General features: G+C 41.9%; 1 protein-coding gene across 3 annotated transcripts in view; it reads left to right on the forward strand.

Annotated features, from left to right (window-relative positions):
- PTPRM (protein tyrosine phosphatase receptor type M) overlaps positions 1-6,493 on the forward strand; it is a 943,724-nt gene extending 937,231 nt beyond the window's left edge. Inside the window, exon 33 of one of the 3 annotated variants that reach the window (XM_064294704.1) lies at positions 5,408-6,493. In XM_064294704.1, coding sequence (XP_064150774.1) covers positions 5,408-5,461 — 54 coding nt within the window. In that variant the 3' untranslated portion in view covers positions 5,462-6,493. The remainder of the gene's footprint in view (positions 1-5,407) is intronic. The other 2 variants (XM_064294702.1, XM_064294703.1) reach the window with 2 other exon arrangements.
- Positions 6,494-21,055: the final 14,562 nt, after the last annotated feature.

Consider the following 21,055-nt stretch of genomic DNA (forward strand, 5'->3'; position numbering starts at 1 on the left):
CTTGTTTTTTGGTGGTATGAGGTCCCCCTGTCTCTCTGCTCACTTCTCTCTTTTATATCTTAAAAGAGATTGACTTCAGACACAACCTAATCTTGGAGATTGAGTCTTGCCTCATTAACACAGCTGCCGATAATCCCACCTCATTAACGTCATAGAGGTAAGGTTTACAACACACAGAAAAATCTCATCATATGACAAAATAGTGAACAGTCACACAATACTGGGAATCATGGCCTAGCCAAGTTGACACATATTTTGGGAGAACACAATTCAGTCCGTGACACCACAGAGCCATAAAGTTGGAGATGCACAGTAGCACTCCATCGTTAAAAGGAAGTGGTATATACAAGATAAATCCAAGCAGGACCTGAAGCCACAAGTAAGTTGCATGACGAAGTGGCCCAAATGCCCATCATCTCAACTCCCCATCTGCACCTGTGGCCTCATGGGGAGTTCCTTATGATCAGTTGACCGAGGAAAAGAAAACTCGTGCCTGGTTTACAGATAATTCCGCACAATATGCAAGCACCACAAGAAAGTAGATAGCGGCAGCACTATAGCCCCTTTCTGGGACCTCCCTGAAGACCAGTGGTGAAGGAAAATTCTCCCAATGGGCAGAACCTTGAGCAGTGCACCTGGTTGTTCACTTTGCTTGGAAGAAGAAATGGCTACATGTGTGATTGTATACTGATTCATAACTGTGGCCAATGGTTTAGATGGATGGTGAGGGACATGGAAGGAACATGATTTGAAAATTGGAGACAAGGAGATATGGAGAAGAGGTACGTGAATAGACCTCTCTGAATGGGCCAAAGAAGTGAAGATATTTGTGTCTCGTGTGAATGCTCACCAAAAGGTGACCTCAGCAGAGGAGGATTTTGACACTTCTCGGTATATACCTAGGATTGGAATTGCTAGGTCATATAGTAGTTATATGTTCAACTTTTTGAGGATGCACCAAACTGTTTTCCACGATGGCTATACCATTTTACATTCCCACCAGCAATGAATGAAGGTTCCAGTTTCTCCACAACCTCACCACCACCTGTTTTCCATTTTCTTGAGCATTGTCATTCTAGTGAGGGTGAGGTGGTATCACACTGTGGTTTTGATTTGCATCTCCTAATGGCTAATGAGGAGCCCTGTGGGTGCACTAGTTAAGCACTTGGCTGCTAACCAAAAGTTTGGCAGTTTGAATCCACCAGCCACTCCTTGGAAACCCTGTGGGGAAGTTTCCTCTGTCCTACAGGGTTGCTCTGAGTGGGAATCAACTCGACGACAGTGGGTTTGGTTTTTTGGTTGGTTTAATGACTAATGACGAGCATCTTTTCATGTGCTTGTTGGCTATCTGATTATCCTCTTTGGTGAAATATCTGTTCAAGTCTTTTGCCTATTTTTCGATTGGATTGTTTGTCTTTTTGTTGTTCAGTTCTAGGAGTTTATATATATTTTGGATATTAGACCTTTATCAGATATGTAGTTCCCAAAAGTTTTCTCCCAATTTGTAGGCTGTCTTTTCACATTTTTGATAAACTACTTTGATGAACTGAAGTATTTAATCTTGGTGAGGTCTCATTTCTCTATTTTGTCTTTTGCTGCTTGTGCTTTTATTGTCATATCTGATAGTCCACTGTTAAAAATTAGTCCTCTTAACTAGGCCCCTATAGTGTCTTCTAAGAGTTTTGTGGTTTTAGTTTTCACACTTAGGTTATTGATCCATTTTGAATCGGTTTTTTGTGTATGATGTGAGGCATGGATCCTGATTCATTCATCTGCATATGAAATCCGATTTTCTCAGCACCATTTATTGAAGAAGCTCTTCCTTTCCCATTGAATGGACTTACCACCCTTGTTGAAAATCAGTTGACCATTAGATGTATGGATTTATTTCTGGATCCTCAGTTATTTTCCCTTGGTCTGTGTGTCTGTTATTATACCAGTACCAGGCTGTTTTAACTGAAGCTTTATAGAATGTTTTGAAATTGGGAAGTGTGAGTCCTACTTTGTCCTTTTTCTTCAAGATTGCTTTAGTTATTTGGGGTCTCTTGCCTTTCCATATAAATTTGAGGATTGACTTTTCCGTTTCTGCAAAGAAGGCTGTTAGAATTTTGACGGGGATTGCATTGAATTTATGATTGCTTTCGGTAGTATTGACATCTTAACAACATGAAGCCTTCTAATCCACAAACACGGAATGTCTTTCCATTTCTTTAGGTCTTTTTTAAATCTCTTTTAATAATGTTTTATTGTTTTCAGTGTACAAGCCTCTCACCTTCCTGGTTAAATTTATTCCTAAGTACTTTGTCCTTTTAGATGCCATTATTTTTTTTTATATAAAAGCTTTATTGGGATATAATTCATATTCCATAAAATTCTTCTTTTTAAAATGTACAGTTCAGTGTTTTTTTTAGTATAATCACAAAGGTGTACAACCATAACCACAATCCAAGTTTAGCAGATTTTCTTCACTGCAAAAAGAAGCCCTGTACCTATTAGCAGTCACTCCTCATGCCCCCAACCCCAGCCCCTGGCAACCATATTTTCTGTCTCAGTGGATCCTCCTATTGTCGTCATTTCATATACAATATGTAGCCTTTTGTGCCTGGCTTCTATCTCTTAGCATAAGGTTTTTAAGATTCATCCATGTCATAGCATGTATTAGAACGGTATTCCTTTTTATGGCTGAGTAATATTCCACTGTATGGATATACCACTTTGTTATTAATTTATCTGTTGATGGACATTTGGGTTTTTACTTATGGGCTACTATGAATAATGCGCTATGAACATTTGTCTACAAGTTTTTGTATAATAGATACACGTTTTCATTTCTCTTGAATGTATAGATAGAAGCACTGGATCATGTGCCGAATCTAGGCTTACTGATTTGAAGAACTGTCAGACTTTTCTCCAAAGCACTGTACAGCTTTACATTCCCACCAGCAGTTCCATTTTTAGCACATCCTTGCCAATACGGGCTATTCCATTTTTATCGCATCCTTGCCAACGCAGGTTATCGTCTTTTTTATTGTGGCCAGTAGATGTTACAGCCATTGATTTTTAATCTTGTTGTACCTTCAGTATATTGAAATAATTGTTTTGTTTATCTTCTGTCTTAACCTCTGTAGATTGTAAGCTTCTGGGGGACTCACACTGTATCTTGAAGTCCCCATCTCTAGCGTAAGTGTTCACGGAGTTGAATGAAATACTGAACCCACGTCTTATCATTCATCTATGTATGTAATCAACATTTAACTCCCAACTATGTGTCAGGTTCTGTGCTAAAGACTGATGCATCGTATTCAAAGAGGAATAAACTATATTCGTTTCCTTCAGATAAATAGCTTGACTTTCAGGGCATTTGGAGAACAAAATGTGGGTGAAGAAAAGGAAATTTCAGTGACTAATTACTAATTAGGAGACACATAGGCTAAAAATAGTGGAAACTTATTTTTAATTAATTTGGCAAACCAGAAGTAAAAGGTATGTTTCTTTGGTGGTGGCCATCGTGTTGGGTAATAAGACAGCAGAGCTGAATCTCACAAACTGCAGACACTGGCCTCATCCCGAAGGGGGCAGTGCTGAGCCCTTCTGCCCCAGGCTCTGTGCTACAGCCCCTCGTTGCTGTCCTTGGCTCAGAGGCCACAGCCAGGCGAGCTCCCACCAGCACCCTGCATAAGCAGGGGCACGGCAACACCCTCCACCACCTGAGGCCCCCGCCTGGGCTCACCCAGGCCCAGTTACAAGATCTGAGAAAATTGTGCCAAGGAAAATGAACCCACTGCCTGATTGAGAGTGTGTGCACACGTAGCAGATGATTTAAAACATTTCCCTTTCTGTGCCTTTCCTAATCCAGCTGCTCCTTCCTAGAATGCCTGTTTTCATCCCGGTTAGGGTGACCATGTACTTTATCATCCGAACCAGCACATTTCTAAAAGTGAAAGAAGATGCTAATAATAATTATACCAGCACAGCAGGCATAAATCAGACCATCCTGGGAAAACCGAAGTATATAACCACCTTTTTACCCCTGCTTCGCACACACATCAGCTCTGTCCTCCTGGGAGGGTGCCGCCGACCTCCTAGCTGCTGCTGCTTTCCAGATCTGCCCTAAGAAGTCTGTTCTCTCCTCTACTGAACCCATAACATGTGTTGGGGCATTCTTGGGGCCCTCCCTTTGTCAGCTCTGCCTGTGTGTTGTCATTGGTACTGGATCCTGAGAGTCTCCAGGTCAGGACTAGGTCAAGGTGCTTGGTCCTTAATAAAAACCAAACCCGTTGCCATCAAGTGGATTCCAACTCATAATGACCCTACAGAGCAGAGTAGAACTGCCCCCATAGACTTTCCAAGAAGTAGCTGGTGGATTTGAACTGCCGACCTTTTGGTTAGCAGCCAAGCTCTTAATCACTGCACCACCAGGGCTCCTGATCCTTAACAGGTATGTCATGGATTGAATTGTGTCCCCAAAAAATACGTGTTAACTTGGTTAGGCCGTGATTCCCACTACTGTGTGGTTGTCCTCCATTTTGTGATTTTCCTATGTGTTGTAAATCATAATCTCTACCTGGGGTTAAAGAAGACTAGGGTGGGACATAATACCGTTGCTTCGGTCACATCCCTGATCCAATGTAAAGGGAGTTTCCCTGGGGTGTGGCCGGCACCACGTTTTATCTTACAAGAGGTAAAAGGAAAGGGAGGCAAGCAGGGAGTTGGGAACCTCATACCACCACGAAAGCAGTGCCGGGAGCAGAGCGCATCCTTTGGACCTGGGGTTCCTGCGTGGAAAGGCTCCTAGTCCAGGGGAAGATTGATGACAAGGACCTTGCTCCAGAGCTGACAGAGAGAGAAAGCCTTCCCTTGGAGCTGACGCCCTGAATTTGGACGTCTAACCTACTAGACTGTGAGAAAATTAATTTCTCTGTGTTAAAGCCATCTAAGTGTGGCATTTCTGTTATAGCAGCACTAGATGACTAAGAGAAGGCACTTAATAAATCCCAGTGAAATTGACGAAATCCTGGTGACTGAAAATCACAGGTAAAGCTGGACCAAGAGTGAAACTGCGTATGTTTATTGAGTGCCCTCCCTGTATGAGCAAGTCATTAAGGCATTCTCCTCAAGCCCTTGTTGTCTCTCCTTTTACTGCTTAGTTTTCCTGTACAAAGCTCAGGAAATTGATATACAGGTAAACATGTATGTGTGGGCAGAGAGTGTTAACTAGTTGTTCAGAACTTTCCAGGAATTCTAACGAGCCTTGCCAGGGAGCAGCTAGAGACAACGAATATGTTTGTGGTTGTGACTTTTTCATTTCTGATTCAAAATCTTCACCAGATTAATTTATTCAATAATTGATTTAATAGAAACAGCATTTAGATATCACAGAGCTGACATTTCGCCTTCTGTTTCCCAGGATCAGTACAAGTTCTGCTATGAGGTGGCTCTGGAATACTTGAATTCTGGCTGACAGCACCAACAGCTCTGCAAGCAAACCCTTCCTACCCCAGAGCCAAGATGCTCCATGGTGTTTGCCCACGTGAGATGAAGACTTCTCAATACGCTTATTTTGCTTTGCATAATTGGCACTTTTTAAGAGCCCAGGAAAGTGTCTATAAAACCGCCTGCACTGCCCAGTTCCCACGGAAGCGCTGCCGCCTGGCAGGCCCATCCCAGCACTGCAGTGGTGAGACACTCAGCTCCCCATGGCCAGCCTGGCAGGGAGCGCGGACAGCTGGTCAACCGAAGAGCACAACTATATTCTTATGAAGGAATTTGTACCTTTGGGTATTATTTTGTGGCCCGTGACCCTTTGTTATTGTTACAGCTGAGTGTACATTTTTGTTCTGTGGAGAATGCTACCTGGCATTATGATAATATATTATTTTAGTTAATATTTGTATTTTAACATGTTGCATAATATAAGCTTACCTAGCTTTCCAGGACTAACAGGTAAACTCATAATGAACAAGGATACATTGTATGAGTTGTTTCTATCAGATTTGTATTGTTTCCAAGGGAAAAGCTTGGAAGGAATTCAGTTCAAAAAGCCAGAACCTGACGATCAGATTCAAAGATCCACAGCTTTTCCATTTGTTTATATTGTAAATATTTTTGATTTCATCAAATTATTTATTCATTAAAAGGAAATTTTGTGAAGCACAACGAGTGACAATCATTTTTCTTAAGCCCTGGAAATAATTTACTGTATGCTGTTACCTTGTGTGAATTGTCAACTCAATAAAAAATGACGCGTGGCATAATTGTGTTGTATTCCGAGAGTCCCAGTGTACAGGAGCTGGAGACAGCTGCCCCCAGCCATACCCCTGGGACAGAGATTGTATCTAGAGTGTATTTGCCCTGAGCAGGTACAGTTGGGATTCCTGAGAGAGAACTTTTGTCAGTCAGAAATCTAGGCCCATTGTACTAGCCTACCCCAGGTGATAAGGACACACAGATGCGAGTGCCTGCCTGGCCATGCAGGCTGTTAGAGAAAGCGCCAGCCAGATGCCAGGGCAGGGACTTTCTGGCTGTGAGAAACCTCTTCCTTTCTCTATTTCACCTCAGTTAATTGGAGATAATAGCTGTCCTCTCTGTGCCTCACTCAACCCTGAAAACTGCTGAAAGAACGATATTTAGAGGGTTACAGAATCAAGCATGCATTCAAACAGGACCACAAAGCTGAACAAGACTGTTCCTGCTGGAGGGGCCTCAGGGTACAGAAAGGGCAGCCTGCTCAGTGCCGCGCCAGGGCTGGGACCGACCTCTAAAGAAGTAGCAGGAGATGCTAGTGGACTTGCAATATCACTTAAATCTCAATTTTAGCCTGTGTTAGGTAATTGCTGGTAGATGGTGGAGACTAACCTTTATTGAACACCTATTCTGTGCCAGACACCATGCCAGGCAATCCCCACCAGGAGCCATACCCTCTAGAACGTATGAGCTAGGGACAATCATGAACCCATTTCACAGATGAGGAAGCTCAGCACGGAAAAAATGAAGTAACTTGTCCAAAGCCACACAGCTAGTAGCTGCCAACTGCCTCCAGAGCCCATGGGGGTCACAACAGCAGCATCACTGGCTTGGTTTCTCCGCCCATAAGGGCAGGTTAGGGACAACTCCTGTTGAAATGGGGAGACTGGACCCGTCACCCACTGTAGAAAGTGGGGAGGTCTGGCTGTATCTCTCCAGCCTACTCTGGAAATTTTGGTGACCAAGGAAAACAAGACTTGAGGTTGTCCACAGAGGCCTGAAGCTTACATCTGCAGCTTAGGCCTGCATTCCTTCACTATGCCGAGCTACCCATACTACTCTGATGGAATACATTTCTCCCAGACTTTTTTTCTTAAGCACCTGTTATTGAGGTTGAGTGGAGCTCTGGAACACTCAGGAAGAGCTGGTTGAAGCTCAGCAGTGAGAGGCTGACCTCACTCTTGAGGCTCCTCCTACAAAGTCACCTTCTCACTACCCCACTCCAAAAAACGTGAGAAGATAGTTATTTGTGTCTGTTCCTCTTCAAAGTGATTTCTCCAGGATCCAGGAATAGGGACGAATACACGTGGAAAACCACACCCAGATGTGTGTGAGCTGGTCTTGACCAGGTGGAAGTACAGTGTGGCGAAGCCTTAGCTGCTCTACAAACCTGTGGCTCTGCTCTCAGTCCCCTTTGCCTGAGGTGAACATATTAAAGTGACCTGAGATCTGTGAGTTTAAAGATATGCCCATTTCCTAATTGACACTGCATTATCAAACCCCCTTTCTCACACTGAACGTTATAGTTCCCTCTAGACTGTTGACTGTCTTGGATTTTCCTCTTTCTTTCAACTGGTTTCACCTCTTAGCAGAAACAGTGATAAGAGAGAGGGATATTTTGTGGCTTTTTCTGATTTCCCATGAGGCCTTTCAGCATTGTTGAGACTCCCATTACTCTAGTACACAGAGAAAGTCTCTGCCCCTTGCAAACAAGAGAGGCATCAACTCTTGGCTACATGTCCTTTCTCTGTATTTTCTAGATACTCTGGATTCACCTCTGATGTGGCATCCTAGGCCTCCCAGACACTTTAATGCCTGTGACTGCTATGAAAACCAGATAATCCTGTCTCCCGACATGGTCCTCTTCAAGGGTAACTTCCTAACAGCATTTCATTGGGATGCTACCTACTGTGGCTTTGTAATATGTCACCGTGACCAATTGAACTGCACTTCCCAGAATTCCATCCTCTGTATGTTTTCAGTTAGGGGGATGCCAGGAGTCATTTTGTGCAAGATGTAGGGGAAGAAGTAAAGCCACAGCTATGTTGTTCTCATGCTCAACAGGTGGAATAGCTGCAGGCCCAACCATTGACCAAAGCCAGCAAGCTGAGCCAGCAGACAGGTGACACCATGCATGAGCCACCCACCAGCACTGTCCTCAGAGTCCCTCATCCTGGTTCCAAAGCCATGCCCATAATTTTAGCTTTTGTTAAGGCAACATCCCACTTCCAGGTCCAAAATCTGTATTTAGATATTTACTGCTGAGTAACAAATTGCCCCAAAACTCAGATACTTAAAACACCAACAGATATTTATTATCTCATGCAGTTTCTATGAGTCAAAAACTTAGGAGTGGCTTAACTGATGAGAGGAACAAGAGCAGAAGCTGTCCACAAAGAGGACTGGACTTTACACCTACATCTTAGGCCTCCACTACTTTGCTATACACTAAGATATCGATGGCAGTGGGTTTTTGTTTTTGGGTTAAGATATCCATAGTTCCCTGCTGGACATATATTCCCCTAGATTCCTCATTAAGGTGGGTGGAACTTTACAAACACTCAGGAAGAGCTGGCTGGAGGTCAGTGGTCAGAGGCTGGCCTGGACACCTCACTATTCAGGTTTGAAGTTCCCTCATGAGGTTGCATCAAAATGTTAGGGTTGCAGTCATCAGAGAGCCTGACTGAAGCTGGATAGTCCACTTCCAGGGTAGCTCACTCACATGCCTGCCAAGCTGGTGCTGGTTGTTGGCAGCAGGACTCAGTTTCCCCATGTGGGCCTCTCACAGGCTGCATGGGGGTCCTCATGACATGGTGGCTGCCTTCTCCCAGTAGTTCAAAAGGGAATATGCAGAAACCATGATTTACTTTATGACCTAGCCTCGGAAGTCATACACTGACATTTCCACAATATCCTACTGGTTACAAAAGTCAGCCCTATTTAATGAACAGGAGTTTTTGGTTGGTGTGATCAATTAACACACTCACCTGTTAATCAAAAAGTTGGAGATTTGAGTGTGCACAAAGGGAACTCAGAAGAAAGGCCTAAAAATATACTTCTGAAAAATTAGCCACTGAACAACCTATGAAGCACAGTTCTATTCCGATATACGTGCGGTCCCCGTGAGCTGGAGTGGCAACTGGAATTTAACGAAAGAAGGCATTCCATAAGGGCACAAATACCAGGATGTGCAAATCACTGGAGGCCACCTGAGAAGCTGGCTACCACCTGCCAAACTGCTTCAGACCTCACTTCTGCTGATACCTCCATGTTTGCAGGCTGGTTAGCTGAAGGCCAGTAAATCTCACCCATGGGCTGGTTGGCCTATCAATCAAGGCTGCTCTCATCTACTGCCCTCTAGATAGTACTGTGCATTTTTGTCCTACCAGCTTCTACTGCTGACAATTCCCAGGCATTTTTACTAAGCCCTAAGGAACCCTTGGGGCCCTGGTGGCACTGTGGTTAAGACTCCGGCTGCTAACCAAAAGGCTGGCCATTTGAATCCACCAACCGCTCCTTGGAAACCCTATGGGGCTGTTCTATTCTGTCCTATGGGGTCACTGTGAGTTAGAATCCACTTGATGGTAATGGGTTTGGTTTGATTTGGGGGTTTTTTAGAAGGAACTTTTATTCTGTTGTAAATGAAATTCCCCACTGCCTTGATTAACATGAGGCCTTCTCCTCTGAAATACCATTAAGCAGAGGTAGCTCAGTCTTCCACATTCCAGATACTTCCTCAGTTTGACAACCTTCCTCATACTCCACTTGAGCTAATCTATGGCCGCACCCTGAAGTTTGTCACCTTGAACTACATCACCTCTGAAATCTTAAATGAACGGGCCAAATTCTGACACAAACCTCTCCAACTGCTAGCTTTCTCTTTGCCTTATTCCTGCTGTCCACGTTCTTTGAACTTATGAAGATTTTCCATGCATTCTCCAAGTGCAGGACTCCTTCATGCCTTAGTTGTTTTCCCAGTATAACCTAAGCCCCATGATGTATCATTTCAACCAGGTTTGCCAATACTCTCAAAGTGCTTGACCTCTTATAAAACCCAAAAAACTAAACCCACTATCAAATCGATTCTGACTCATAGTGACCCCATAGAATTTCTGAGGCTATAAATCTCCACAGAAGCTGACTGCCACATCTTTCTCCACGGAGCCGCTAATGGTTTCAAACTGCTGACCTTTCTGTTAGCAGTCGATTGCTTTAACCACTGCACCAGTGGGGCTCCTTATAGTTCCATCATATCCTGCAGTTCCATCACCACCCTGTAAATGGTCGGCTTTAAAGAAACCCAGGGGCCTCCCTGATTTGAAGAGATGGAACTGGGAGTTCAAGGAGGCCAGGGTGGCTATAACTTGCAAGCCAGAGTCCCAAGGAGGAGAGAGTGATTCAGAAAAAGAGTTCTGAAGACATGCAGTGTGTCTTCTTCAAGTCTTCGGTAAAGTACTGATCAGCATAAGCATGTAGGGAAATTACCTGAGGTCAAAGAAAGAGCCACCCGAAATGATTAGCTTACACAGAGCCGAAATACTTCGTCTTCCCATTGGATAGAGTACACAGAAGGGTTTTGCCTCAGCAGTGGGACAAAATCATCTCTAGACTAAACACAGCTGTGATTCTGCCTAACAAAGCTTACTATTAAAAACTGCAAGGATCATACTGTTTCCAAGTAACTTATTGCATCACAGAATAACACTAAAGAATATTTATAGAAATACAAAAATACCCAACATCCAATGAAGTGAAATTCATAACATCTGGCATCCAACTCAAAATTACCAGGCAGGCAAAAAAAAAAAGGAAAAAAAATGAGGCAAGTACAAAAGCTAATGAGAAGCGGAATCTTTCAATTGAAACTGACCCTGAAATGGCAAAGACGATAGAATTACTAGACAAGGACATCAAAGCAGTTGTAACTGTATTCCATTTTATCGGGAAGGTAGAGGAAATACTAAGCATGCTAAACAAAGACGTTGGAGGTGTATGTATTTTTAAAAGATTCAAATAGAACTCAAAGAGATGAAAATTACTAAATCTGAGATTAAAAAAAAATACAGTAGGTGGAGTTAACAGATTAGACTTTGCAGAAGAAAATGTTAGTGAATTTGAAGACATCAGTAGAAGCTATACAAAATAAAACACAAAGACAAAAAAGACTGGAAATGACCAGAGCATCAGTGACAGGACAACTTCAAGTGGCCTAATATATGTGTAATTGAAGTTCTCCCAAAGTGGGGGAGAAAATGGACAGAAAAAATATTTGAAGAGTTAATGGTCATAATGTCCAAACTCGATGGAAATTATAGACCCATGTATCCAAGAAGCTCAATAAACTCCAAAACAAGAAATATGAAGAAAAATACACCAAGGTAATCTTAATCAAATTGCTTGTAACAAGTGACAAGCAGAAAAATCTTAAAAGCAGCCAGAGAAAAGACATGTTGCACTCAGAGGAAAAAAGATTAGAATTACAGCAGACTTCTTCTTTGACACAATGCAAACCAGAAATCTGTGGAGCAATAATTTAATGTACTGAATGAACTAAAAACTGTCAACCCGACATTCAATACCCAGCAAAGATATCTTCCAAAACAAAGGTAAAATACATTTTCTGACATAGAAAAGCTGAAAAAACTCATCATCATAAGACCCATGCCACAACAAATGAAATAAATGATATCCATTGGAAATCTGCATTTACACAAAGAAATGAAGAGCACTGGAAAGAGTAACTACATGAATAAATATAAAAAGACTTTTTCTCGTTATTTAAATATCTTTAAGAGGTGATTGTTGAAATAAACAATAAAGATGACATGTGTTTTATAACACATGTAGATGTAAAAGTAGGACAACAATAGCATAAAGGCAGGGAAGAGAGAAATGAAAGTATATTGCTATAAGATTCTCATAGCGTATGTGAAGTGGGTGTAATATCACTTCAAGATAGACAGTGATAAGTTAAAAATGTATAAATTCTAAAGCAACCACTACAATAATGCAATGAAGAGTTATGGCTACTAAGCCAACAAATAAGATTAAATGGAATCATGCTTACTGGAAAAATAAGATTGAATGAATCATTAAAAAAAAGACTTAAATAATTTTTTAAAAAAAGGCTGAAAATGAGGAAAATAGGGCAAAGAACAGATTAGACAACTAGAAAACAAATAGCAAGATAGTAGATTTAAATGCAACTGTATCAATAACCACATTAAAATGTAAACAAACTAACCACCCTGCCAAAATCAGAGATTGTCATATTGGCTAAAAAAGCAACACTATATGCTGCCTACAAGAAGCCAGCATTAAACATAAAGAAACGAGTAGAGAAATCCATCCATCTGCTTTCTTTAATGTACCCAAGGTTCTGAGAGCTGCTAGGAAAAAAAATTACCCAGATGGGTATATTATTGCTGCTATAAATTCATGGCATTCATCTTTCCTTTTCCACTCCCCATGACAAATAACCCAGGCCTTTTCACTAAATTCAGAGAAACAGTAATCGCTTCTCTCCTCAGAAAACAGGTCCAGAGAGCAGGAACCATCTCTATAGCTACAGGGCTTAGGACCTTATCAGGAATGGACCTGGTGGGTTTGCTCTCTCTCTCCCTGGGAATCCTTCTCTCGGCCTCCGTATATGGCAATCCAGGTTGCTTAACCAGGAAACCTGAGCATTTTCAGGCTTGCTCCTAACTGTCAGATCCATTCTCTCTTTTGCATCCCCACTGAAACGACATTCTTCCAGGCACCGTTTCTCTGCTCTGCAGTGATATTCAAACTGTGGTCTCTAGTGTTTAATCATGCTCTTTTCAATACATTTTCCAGTCCAGACCCAGAGTGATATTTTTAAAAAAGCCAAACATGGTCCTGTCACCATCGTTCCTCCCCTCTCTTCCCATTGCCTTTGAGACAGAATACTGATCCTTTACTGCCTTACATCACCTGGCCACCTTGTCCCTCTCCAGCCCTCCCTGGCCCACAGCCTGCAGAGATCTGTGTCCCAGTCACTGGGCCTTTCATGTCTCCCACATCCTGAGCCCTTTCTAATCTCAAAATGCTTACCCATGCTCTTCCCTCAGCCTCCAACACTATTGCTCCCTGTTACTCCACCTCATCTTTGCCCACTCTTCAGCTTTTGGCTCTAAACACCTCTCCCTCAATTTGACAGGATGGTTCAGAATACAAATTCAGGGTAAGCAAGAACTGACTCCAGCCCCTATCATGCCAGGCTGGAGGGAAATTAAATCTCAGTCTTAAAGAATCTGTTCTGTGTGTTGGCAAATTGAAACTCCAAAAAAAAAAAATTTTTTTTTTTTGCTCTTACTTGGGAAACTGCTAAAAGCCCAGCTTTCTTATAGAAGAAGAGGAATCAGATATTAGCCTAATCCCCACAAAAAAAGAAAGAAAAGAACTGCAAAAAGAAGTGCATATGGTCTAAAGAAACAGAAGTGAAAATGTGGGTTATGGATTGAATTGTGTCCCCCCCCCCAAAAAAATATGTGTTGCCAATCCTAACCTCTGCCAGTAGTTATAATCCCATTTCTGAATGGGTTGTGTTTATTATGTTAGCCTGGTAGGATTAGTGTAGGGTGTACCTTGAGTCAATCTCTTTTAGACATAAAAAAGATTAAACAAGCAATCGAGTAAGCAGAGATGAGAGAAGAGAGATGCCAAGCCACACGAAAATTGCCCAGAAGCAGAAGCTCAAAAGAAACAAGGACCCTCCTCTAGATCCAACAGAGAGAGAAAGCTTTTCCTAGAGCTGGGGCCCTGAATTTGAACTTCTAGCCTCCTAAACTGTGAGAAAATAAATCTCTGTTTGTTAAAGCCACTCATTTGTGGTATTATAGCAGTACTAGGTAACTAAGATAGAATTTGATACTGGAAAAATACCTAAAATGTGGAAGTGGTTTTGGAATTTGGTAATGGGTGGAGGTTGGAAGACTTTTGAGGTGCCTAATAGTAAAGGCCTAGATTGGCCTGAAAGGCCTGTTAGTAGAATTATGGACATTGTAATGGATAGAATTGTGTCCCCCAAAAGTATGTGTCAACTTGGTTAGGCTATGTGTGGTTGTCCTCCATTTTGTGATTTTCCTATGTTATAAATCATAATCTCTGCCTGTGGTTAAACAGGATTAGGGTGGGATGTAACACCTTTGCTTAGGCCACACCCCTGATCTGATGTAAAGGGATTTTCTCTGGGGTGTGGCCTGCACCACCTTTTATCTCTCAAGAGATGAAAGGCAAGCAAGCAGAGAGTTGGGGACTTCATAGCATCAAGAAAGCAGCGCTGAGAGCAGAGCGCATCCTTTGGACCTGAGGTTCCTGTGCTGAGATGCTCCCAGACCAAAGGAAGACTGATGACAAGGTCCTTCCTCCAGAGCTAACAGAGAAAGAAAGCCTTCCCCTGGGGCCGGCAACCTGAATTCAGACTTCTAACCTACTGGGTTGTGACAGCATAAACTTCTCTTTGTTAAAACCATCCACTTGTGGTATTTCTGTCACAGCAGCACTAGATGACTAAGACAGACATCAAAGCCAATTCTGGTGAGGGCTCAAAGGAAGTGAGAAGAACTATAACATATCATCTTAGAGAATACATACAGCACAAGCAGAATGTTGCTAGAAATGTGGAAATTAAATGTGCTTCTGGTGAGGTTTTAAAAGAAAATGATGAATCTGTGATTGGAGAATGGAGGAAGAGCAATGCTTTTTATGCAGTGGCGAAGAACTTGTCTGACTTATGTTTAAATGTTTGGTAGAAGGTAGAACTTTTAACTGATGAACTTGGATATTTGGCTGAGGAGATTTCTAAGTGTAGGGTGCACCTTAGTTTTCAAGGTGAGATCTTTACTTTTCTACGCTTTAAAGGGATCTCTTGCAGCAGATTTGCCCAGTGCAATGCGTCTTTTGATCTTTGACTGCTGCTTCCATGGGTGTTGATTGTGGAGCCAAGTAAAATGAAATCCTTGACAATTTCATCAATAAAACCGCCAATAATTCATCTCGTTGCCTCATAGTGATATGATTTACAACACATAGGGAAATCACATCAGGTGACAAAATGGTAGACAATCATGACCTAGCCAAGGTGACAGAAATTTTGAGGGGACACAATTCAATCCATTACAAATACTGCCTCTTGGAATTCTACAGGCAGGGAACAGGCCCAAGTAGCTACATTTGTTGTCCTCCAAGAAAAGAAAAGGACAATCGTTGGAGTAGCTCTGAGATCAGCAGGACGGCTGGAAGGAGCCTGGAAAGCAGGGCCTCCTAGGTTTCAAAGAGTCAGATCTTTATCATCTCAGTTCCAGAGCACGGGACTGCCTTAAGGTGTGTCAGGGTGATGGGGCTGCCACCTAAAGCTGAAGAGGCAAGGCTGCCATGCCCAAGGGGCAGAAGAACGGGGCCTGCCAGGGGCCAAAGGGGTGGGTCAGCACTGAGATGGACTAGAAGAATGGGGTTGCCCAAAGCCAAAGGAGCAGAGTTGCCATTTCAGTGGGCATGGAATGTGGAGCTGAAGCCCAGGGCCAAAGGGCTTCCACCCCGAATCCAGAGGGTATGGCCAATGCCCAGAGTCTGGAGGGTGATGCCATTGCTCAGATGGTCTCAGAGAACAGAGGATTATTTTCAATCCTTGAGAGCTAATGTAATTCATTCTGTTGGTTTTTGGAATTGCTTGGTGCTGTTATGCTTTCTTTCCATCCAATTTCTCCCATTTGTAATGGAAATGTCTACCTTGTGCCTGTTGTACCATTGTACTTTAGAAGCAGATAACTTGTAATCTAGATTTAATAGGTTCACAGATGAAGAGGAATTTTGTCCCAGGATGGAATATGCCTAAAGTCTCACCCATATTTTATTTAGAGGCTTCAGAAGGTGAGGTTTTGGACTTGAAGTTGATTTAAGACTTTTGGCATGATGTGATGGGGTGAATGAGTTTTGCGTGTGGCAAGGACATGAATTTTGGGTGGCCAAAAGGTGGAATGGTATGGATTGAATTATGTCCCCTGAAAATATGTGTTGCAAATCTTAACCTCTGCTGGTGGTTATAATCCCATTTCTGAATGGTTTGTGTTTGTTATGTTAACGAGGCAGGATTAGTGTAAGGTGTATTTTGAGTCAATTTCTTTTGAGATACAAAAAGTGAGTAAGCAGAGATAGTGACATGAAGATTTCCCAGGAGCAGAAGCTGAAGAGACACAAGGACCTTCCTCCAGAGCCAACAGAAAGAAAAAGCCATCCCCTAGAACCAGGGCTCTGAATTCAGGCTTCTAGACTTCTAAATTGTGAGAAAATAAATCTCTGTTTGTTAAAGCCACTCATTTGTGGCATTTCTGTTATAGTAGCACGAGATAACTAAGATAGAATTTGGTACTGGAAAAATACCTAAAATGTGGAAGTGGTTTTGGAATTGGGTAATGGGTGGAGGATGGAAGGGTTCTAAGGTGTCTAAAAGTGCTCAGCATGGCACGCGTTCTTGAAAGGAAATCCTGAATTTTAGGAGCAACATCTGCACTATCTCTTGCACTCCACATTCAGAATAGTTATGGGTAGCTGTTTTCAAAATAGGTCCACAGATTCTTTGACATGCCTCCTTTCAAAAAAAAAAGAAAGGTAGGGGGAGCCTAATTGACCTCTTCTTGAGGGTGGGCTGGACTGAGTGACTCGCTTCCAGCAATGGTGTACACCTTCAGAAACTCGGGATAAAAGGGCGCTGCGATTTCCTGCTTGCCCTCGATCTCTCGTGGTTCACTTGCTGTGGGGGAAGCTAGATACCATGTTGAGGAGCCCTATAGAGACACCTAACTGGCAAAGGACACTCATAAGGCTGAGCTTGGAAATGAATTTCCAGCCCTAGTCAAGCCTTCAGGTGACTGCAGCCCCAACCAACATCTTGACTACAACTTGATGAGAGATCCTGAACTGGAACCATCCACCTAAACCGCTTTCAGATTCCTGGCCTTCAGAAATTGGTGAAATAAAAAATGCTTGTGATTTTAAGCTGTTAATTTTGGGGAATAATTCTGTCTCCCTGTCTTGGGCTCCAATTCTGGTATTCAATAAAAGCATCCTGAAAGAGATACTTCCAGCCTAGAAATTTAAAGGTGCAGGTCAATGCTCCTTATGATGTTCTAGGCTCTGGGACCTTCTGCACCCAGGCAGCATTTCCCAATACATGTAGCCCATGGACCTCAGGTGGTTCATGAGATGATTCTAGATGGTGCCAAGGTGAACATTCATATAATATCTCTGAATTTATTTGACTATGTATTAGGATAGTGCTGGTTTTCCATTTTCAGTGCTGAGGAATTGTTTAGTGTCTGAGGGGCGTTGGTGCATGGAGAATAATACTCACTAATTGTAATTTATGCAACATCCTAATTATTAATCTCAGGAATTTATTAGACAATTAACATTCTTTTAGATATTAAACAATGAACTTTGCACTAAATATTTACAGTTACTACAATTAATAAATAATGAATTATGGATTTAACAAAATAAGTTTCCCTAATCAATAAAACCTAGATTACCAACTTAATACTTTTAGGCATTTAAGTACAATCTCAAATCTAACATATTAATTCCTCTTAAATGCAAAATGGTCAAACAGAAAGCATAAAGATTGCAAAGCCGATTAATATCTAATTTACACCAAAAGAGGTTACCACGGTGCTAGTATCATGCTGTTTCCTATTTTGTTCCTCACTCTTATGGTTGCACATTTCCAATGTCAACACTCTTTACACAATCTCAGGACAGTGTAACTGTCCAAGGACTGATACTTTACAGTCAATGATGGATATTGTTATACCTTTATGGAAGTAAGAGACCCCAAAGTAAGAGAATATTGTCTTGATCCCACAGGAGATGGCAGGTCCTGGGTTGGCCATCTCTTGGTGTTTGGTCAGGGCGTGGTTGTACAGGCCAAGCTGATTCAAATCTGAGCCACTGGTCATCAGGTAAAGTCCCTTTTTTCTTACAAGGAAGCTGAAGTTGTTAAATCATAGCACTTTAATGTTCCTATCTTTCTTAATGATCTTAACTTCTAAGACTTGGTATCTTTTCTAGAAATGAAGTGGCCTTTAAATTTTGTATGTGGCCTGTACTTATTGTCCAATAATTATGAGTTGTTAGTCTGGCCTATGAGCATAATTGAAAATTCATGTTGTGTGTCTTAGTAGTTTCTCATTGTAATCAGTGAGGTTATCCAGGGGTTTTATTTATTGAGAAAAGAGGGAATAAATCTGTGGTTAGTTTGATCTTTAAAGGATACTTGGCTACATCATTATCTAGGAATCTGTATCTGATCATTCTTTTAAATGGTTGCAGTATGAGATTACCAAGGCTAAGCAACCCAAACTCACTTCCCACTTGCCATCCATACTTTCTTATTCATGGTTCAGATTCTTTTTCCTCTGGGATTATTTTAATTCACTCACAGGTTCAAGTCACTCCTTCCTGCTGACCCTGGACCAGATCTATATCTTATAAATAGAGTCCTGCTTAGCAAAGAAGTACAATATCCACATACGGCAATACTTTTCCATTATTAGTAGTAACAAGGATGGGTCATATTAGATTCACCCTTTCTCTGAATCAACTCTTTTTTTTTTTTAGTATACTTTTTATTACCTGGTGTTTTTTTTTCCCTTGCCCAAAAATGTACAAACTCAACAGAGTCTCTTTTCTACATTGGAGAATAGCATTAGAGACCAAACTCTGGGCCCCCGAAGTATGCATGAGCTTTGCTGGTGGAAAATGCTGTTTCTGTTGTTGCTGTTAGTCCATTTTTCCTACCAGCTGTCCAAGATCTTTCTTTTAAGGTCATGTTTTTACATTAACTTCTAAAATTTAGTGTGTTATCATATTAACCTATCTTTTTAATAACATATGGTTTCATCGACTACCAAGACTTTCTCCAGAACTGACGTGCTATAGGCATACACAGCTTCCATTTTAAATGTATGTATTTTACACTAAAAAGTGAGACAATTAAAAATGTATGGTTAATCGTAGTACAGGCAGCACTGGGATACAAAAAGCACTGAGTGTGGATTGTGAAAGAGTGAAGTGGGAGGCTGCCCTGTGCATCTCTGAAACTGCTCTCTGTCTCTGGGCCTGGCCACCTCAAGGCACCCCCCGATCCCAGCATAGGCCTGCCAGGGAGCCATGCTCAGCCTTGGCCTGGTGAACGTTCTAGCCTAGCCCTTTAGTCAAGCTCAGTAAGAGCAGAGGCTGCAGAAGTTCAGGGGCAGTGACGCTTCAAATCTGGGGGATGGCTGGCTTTATGGGGACCCTCAAAACCTGCCTTCAGCCTCTGGACTCGGCCATGGGGCTGCAGCCTTTCTCCTTTGGGTCATCAGGGCAAAATCTCAACCCAGCAGGATGGCTGTTTGAGCAGAATTAAAACTAGAAGTAGAGAGGTAGGTTGGAGAAGGGAGAATAGTCTTGCTTATTTCTGATTGGTCCTTGGGTAGTGCAAACAGTTAATGTACTCAGCTGCTAACTAAAGGATTGGCGGTTTGAGTCCACTCAGGGGTGCCTCAAAAGAGAGGCCAAGAGATCTGTTTCTAAAAAGTCAGCCATTGAAAATCCTATGAAGCACCATTCTACTCTGATGCAGATGGGGTCCACATGTATCAGAATCAGCTCAATGGCAACTAGAAAAAAACTTATAATAACTTTCTAATTTAAGAAAAAATTCAAGCTTCGAGTTGAAATAATGAAAGATTCTATGGGCAAAATACTGAATGATGCCAGAAGTATCAAAAGAAGATGGGAAGAATACATAGAGTCACTGTACCAAAAAGAATTGGTCGACATTCAGTCATGTCAGGATCAAGACCCAATAGTACTGAAGGAAGAAGTCTAAGCTGCACTGAAGACACTGGTGAAAAACAAGGCTCTAGGAACTGACAGAATATGAATTAAGATGTTTCAACGAACAGAAGCAGTGCTGGAAGTGCTTACTAGTCTACGCCAAGAAAAAACTACCTGGCCAACAGACTGAAAGAGATCCATATTTATGCCCATTCCAAAGAAACGTGATCCACCAAATGCAGAAATTATCGAACAATATCATTAATATCACACACAAGTAAAATTTTGCTGAAGATCATTCAAAAGCAGTTGCAGAAGTACATCAACAGGGAAATGCCAGAAATTCAAGCCGGATTCAGAAGAGGACATGGAACCAGGGATATCATTGCTGATGTCAGGTGAATCCTGGCTGAAAGCAGAAAATACCAGCAAGATGTTTATCTGTGTTTTGTTGACTATGCAAAGCCATTCAACTCTGTGGATCATGACAAATTATGGATAACATTGCAAAGAATGGGACTTCCGGAACACTTAATTGTGCTCATGCAGAATCTGTACACAGATCAAGAGGCATTTGTTTAAAGGGAACAAGGAGATACTGTGTGGCTTAAAGTCAGGAAAGGCGTTGTGTCCTTTCACTATACTTATTCAATCTAAATGCTGAGCAAATAATCCAAGAAGCTGGACTATATGAAGAACAGGGCACCAGGATTGGAGGAAGACTCATTAACAACCTGCATTATGCAGAGGACACAACCTTGCTTGCTGAAAGTGAAGAGGACTTGAAGCACTTACTGATGAAGGTCAAAGACCACAGCCTTCAGTATGGATTGCACCTCAACATAAAGCAAAAATCCTCACAACTGGACCAATAAGCAACATCAAGATAATCGGAGATTAAAGTTGTCAAGGATTTTATTTTACTTGGATCCACAATCAATGCCCATAGAAGCAGCGGTGAAGAAATGAAACA

This window comes from Loxodonta africana, chromosome 11 (genome assembly GCF_030014295.1).
Source record: "Loxodonta africana isolate mLoxAfr1 chromosome 11, mLoxAfr1.hap2, whole genome shotgun sequence".
Classification (NCBI taxonomy): domain Eukaryota; kingdom Metazoa; phylum Chordata; class Mammalia; order Proboscidea; family Elephantidae; genus Loxodonta; species Loxodonta africana.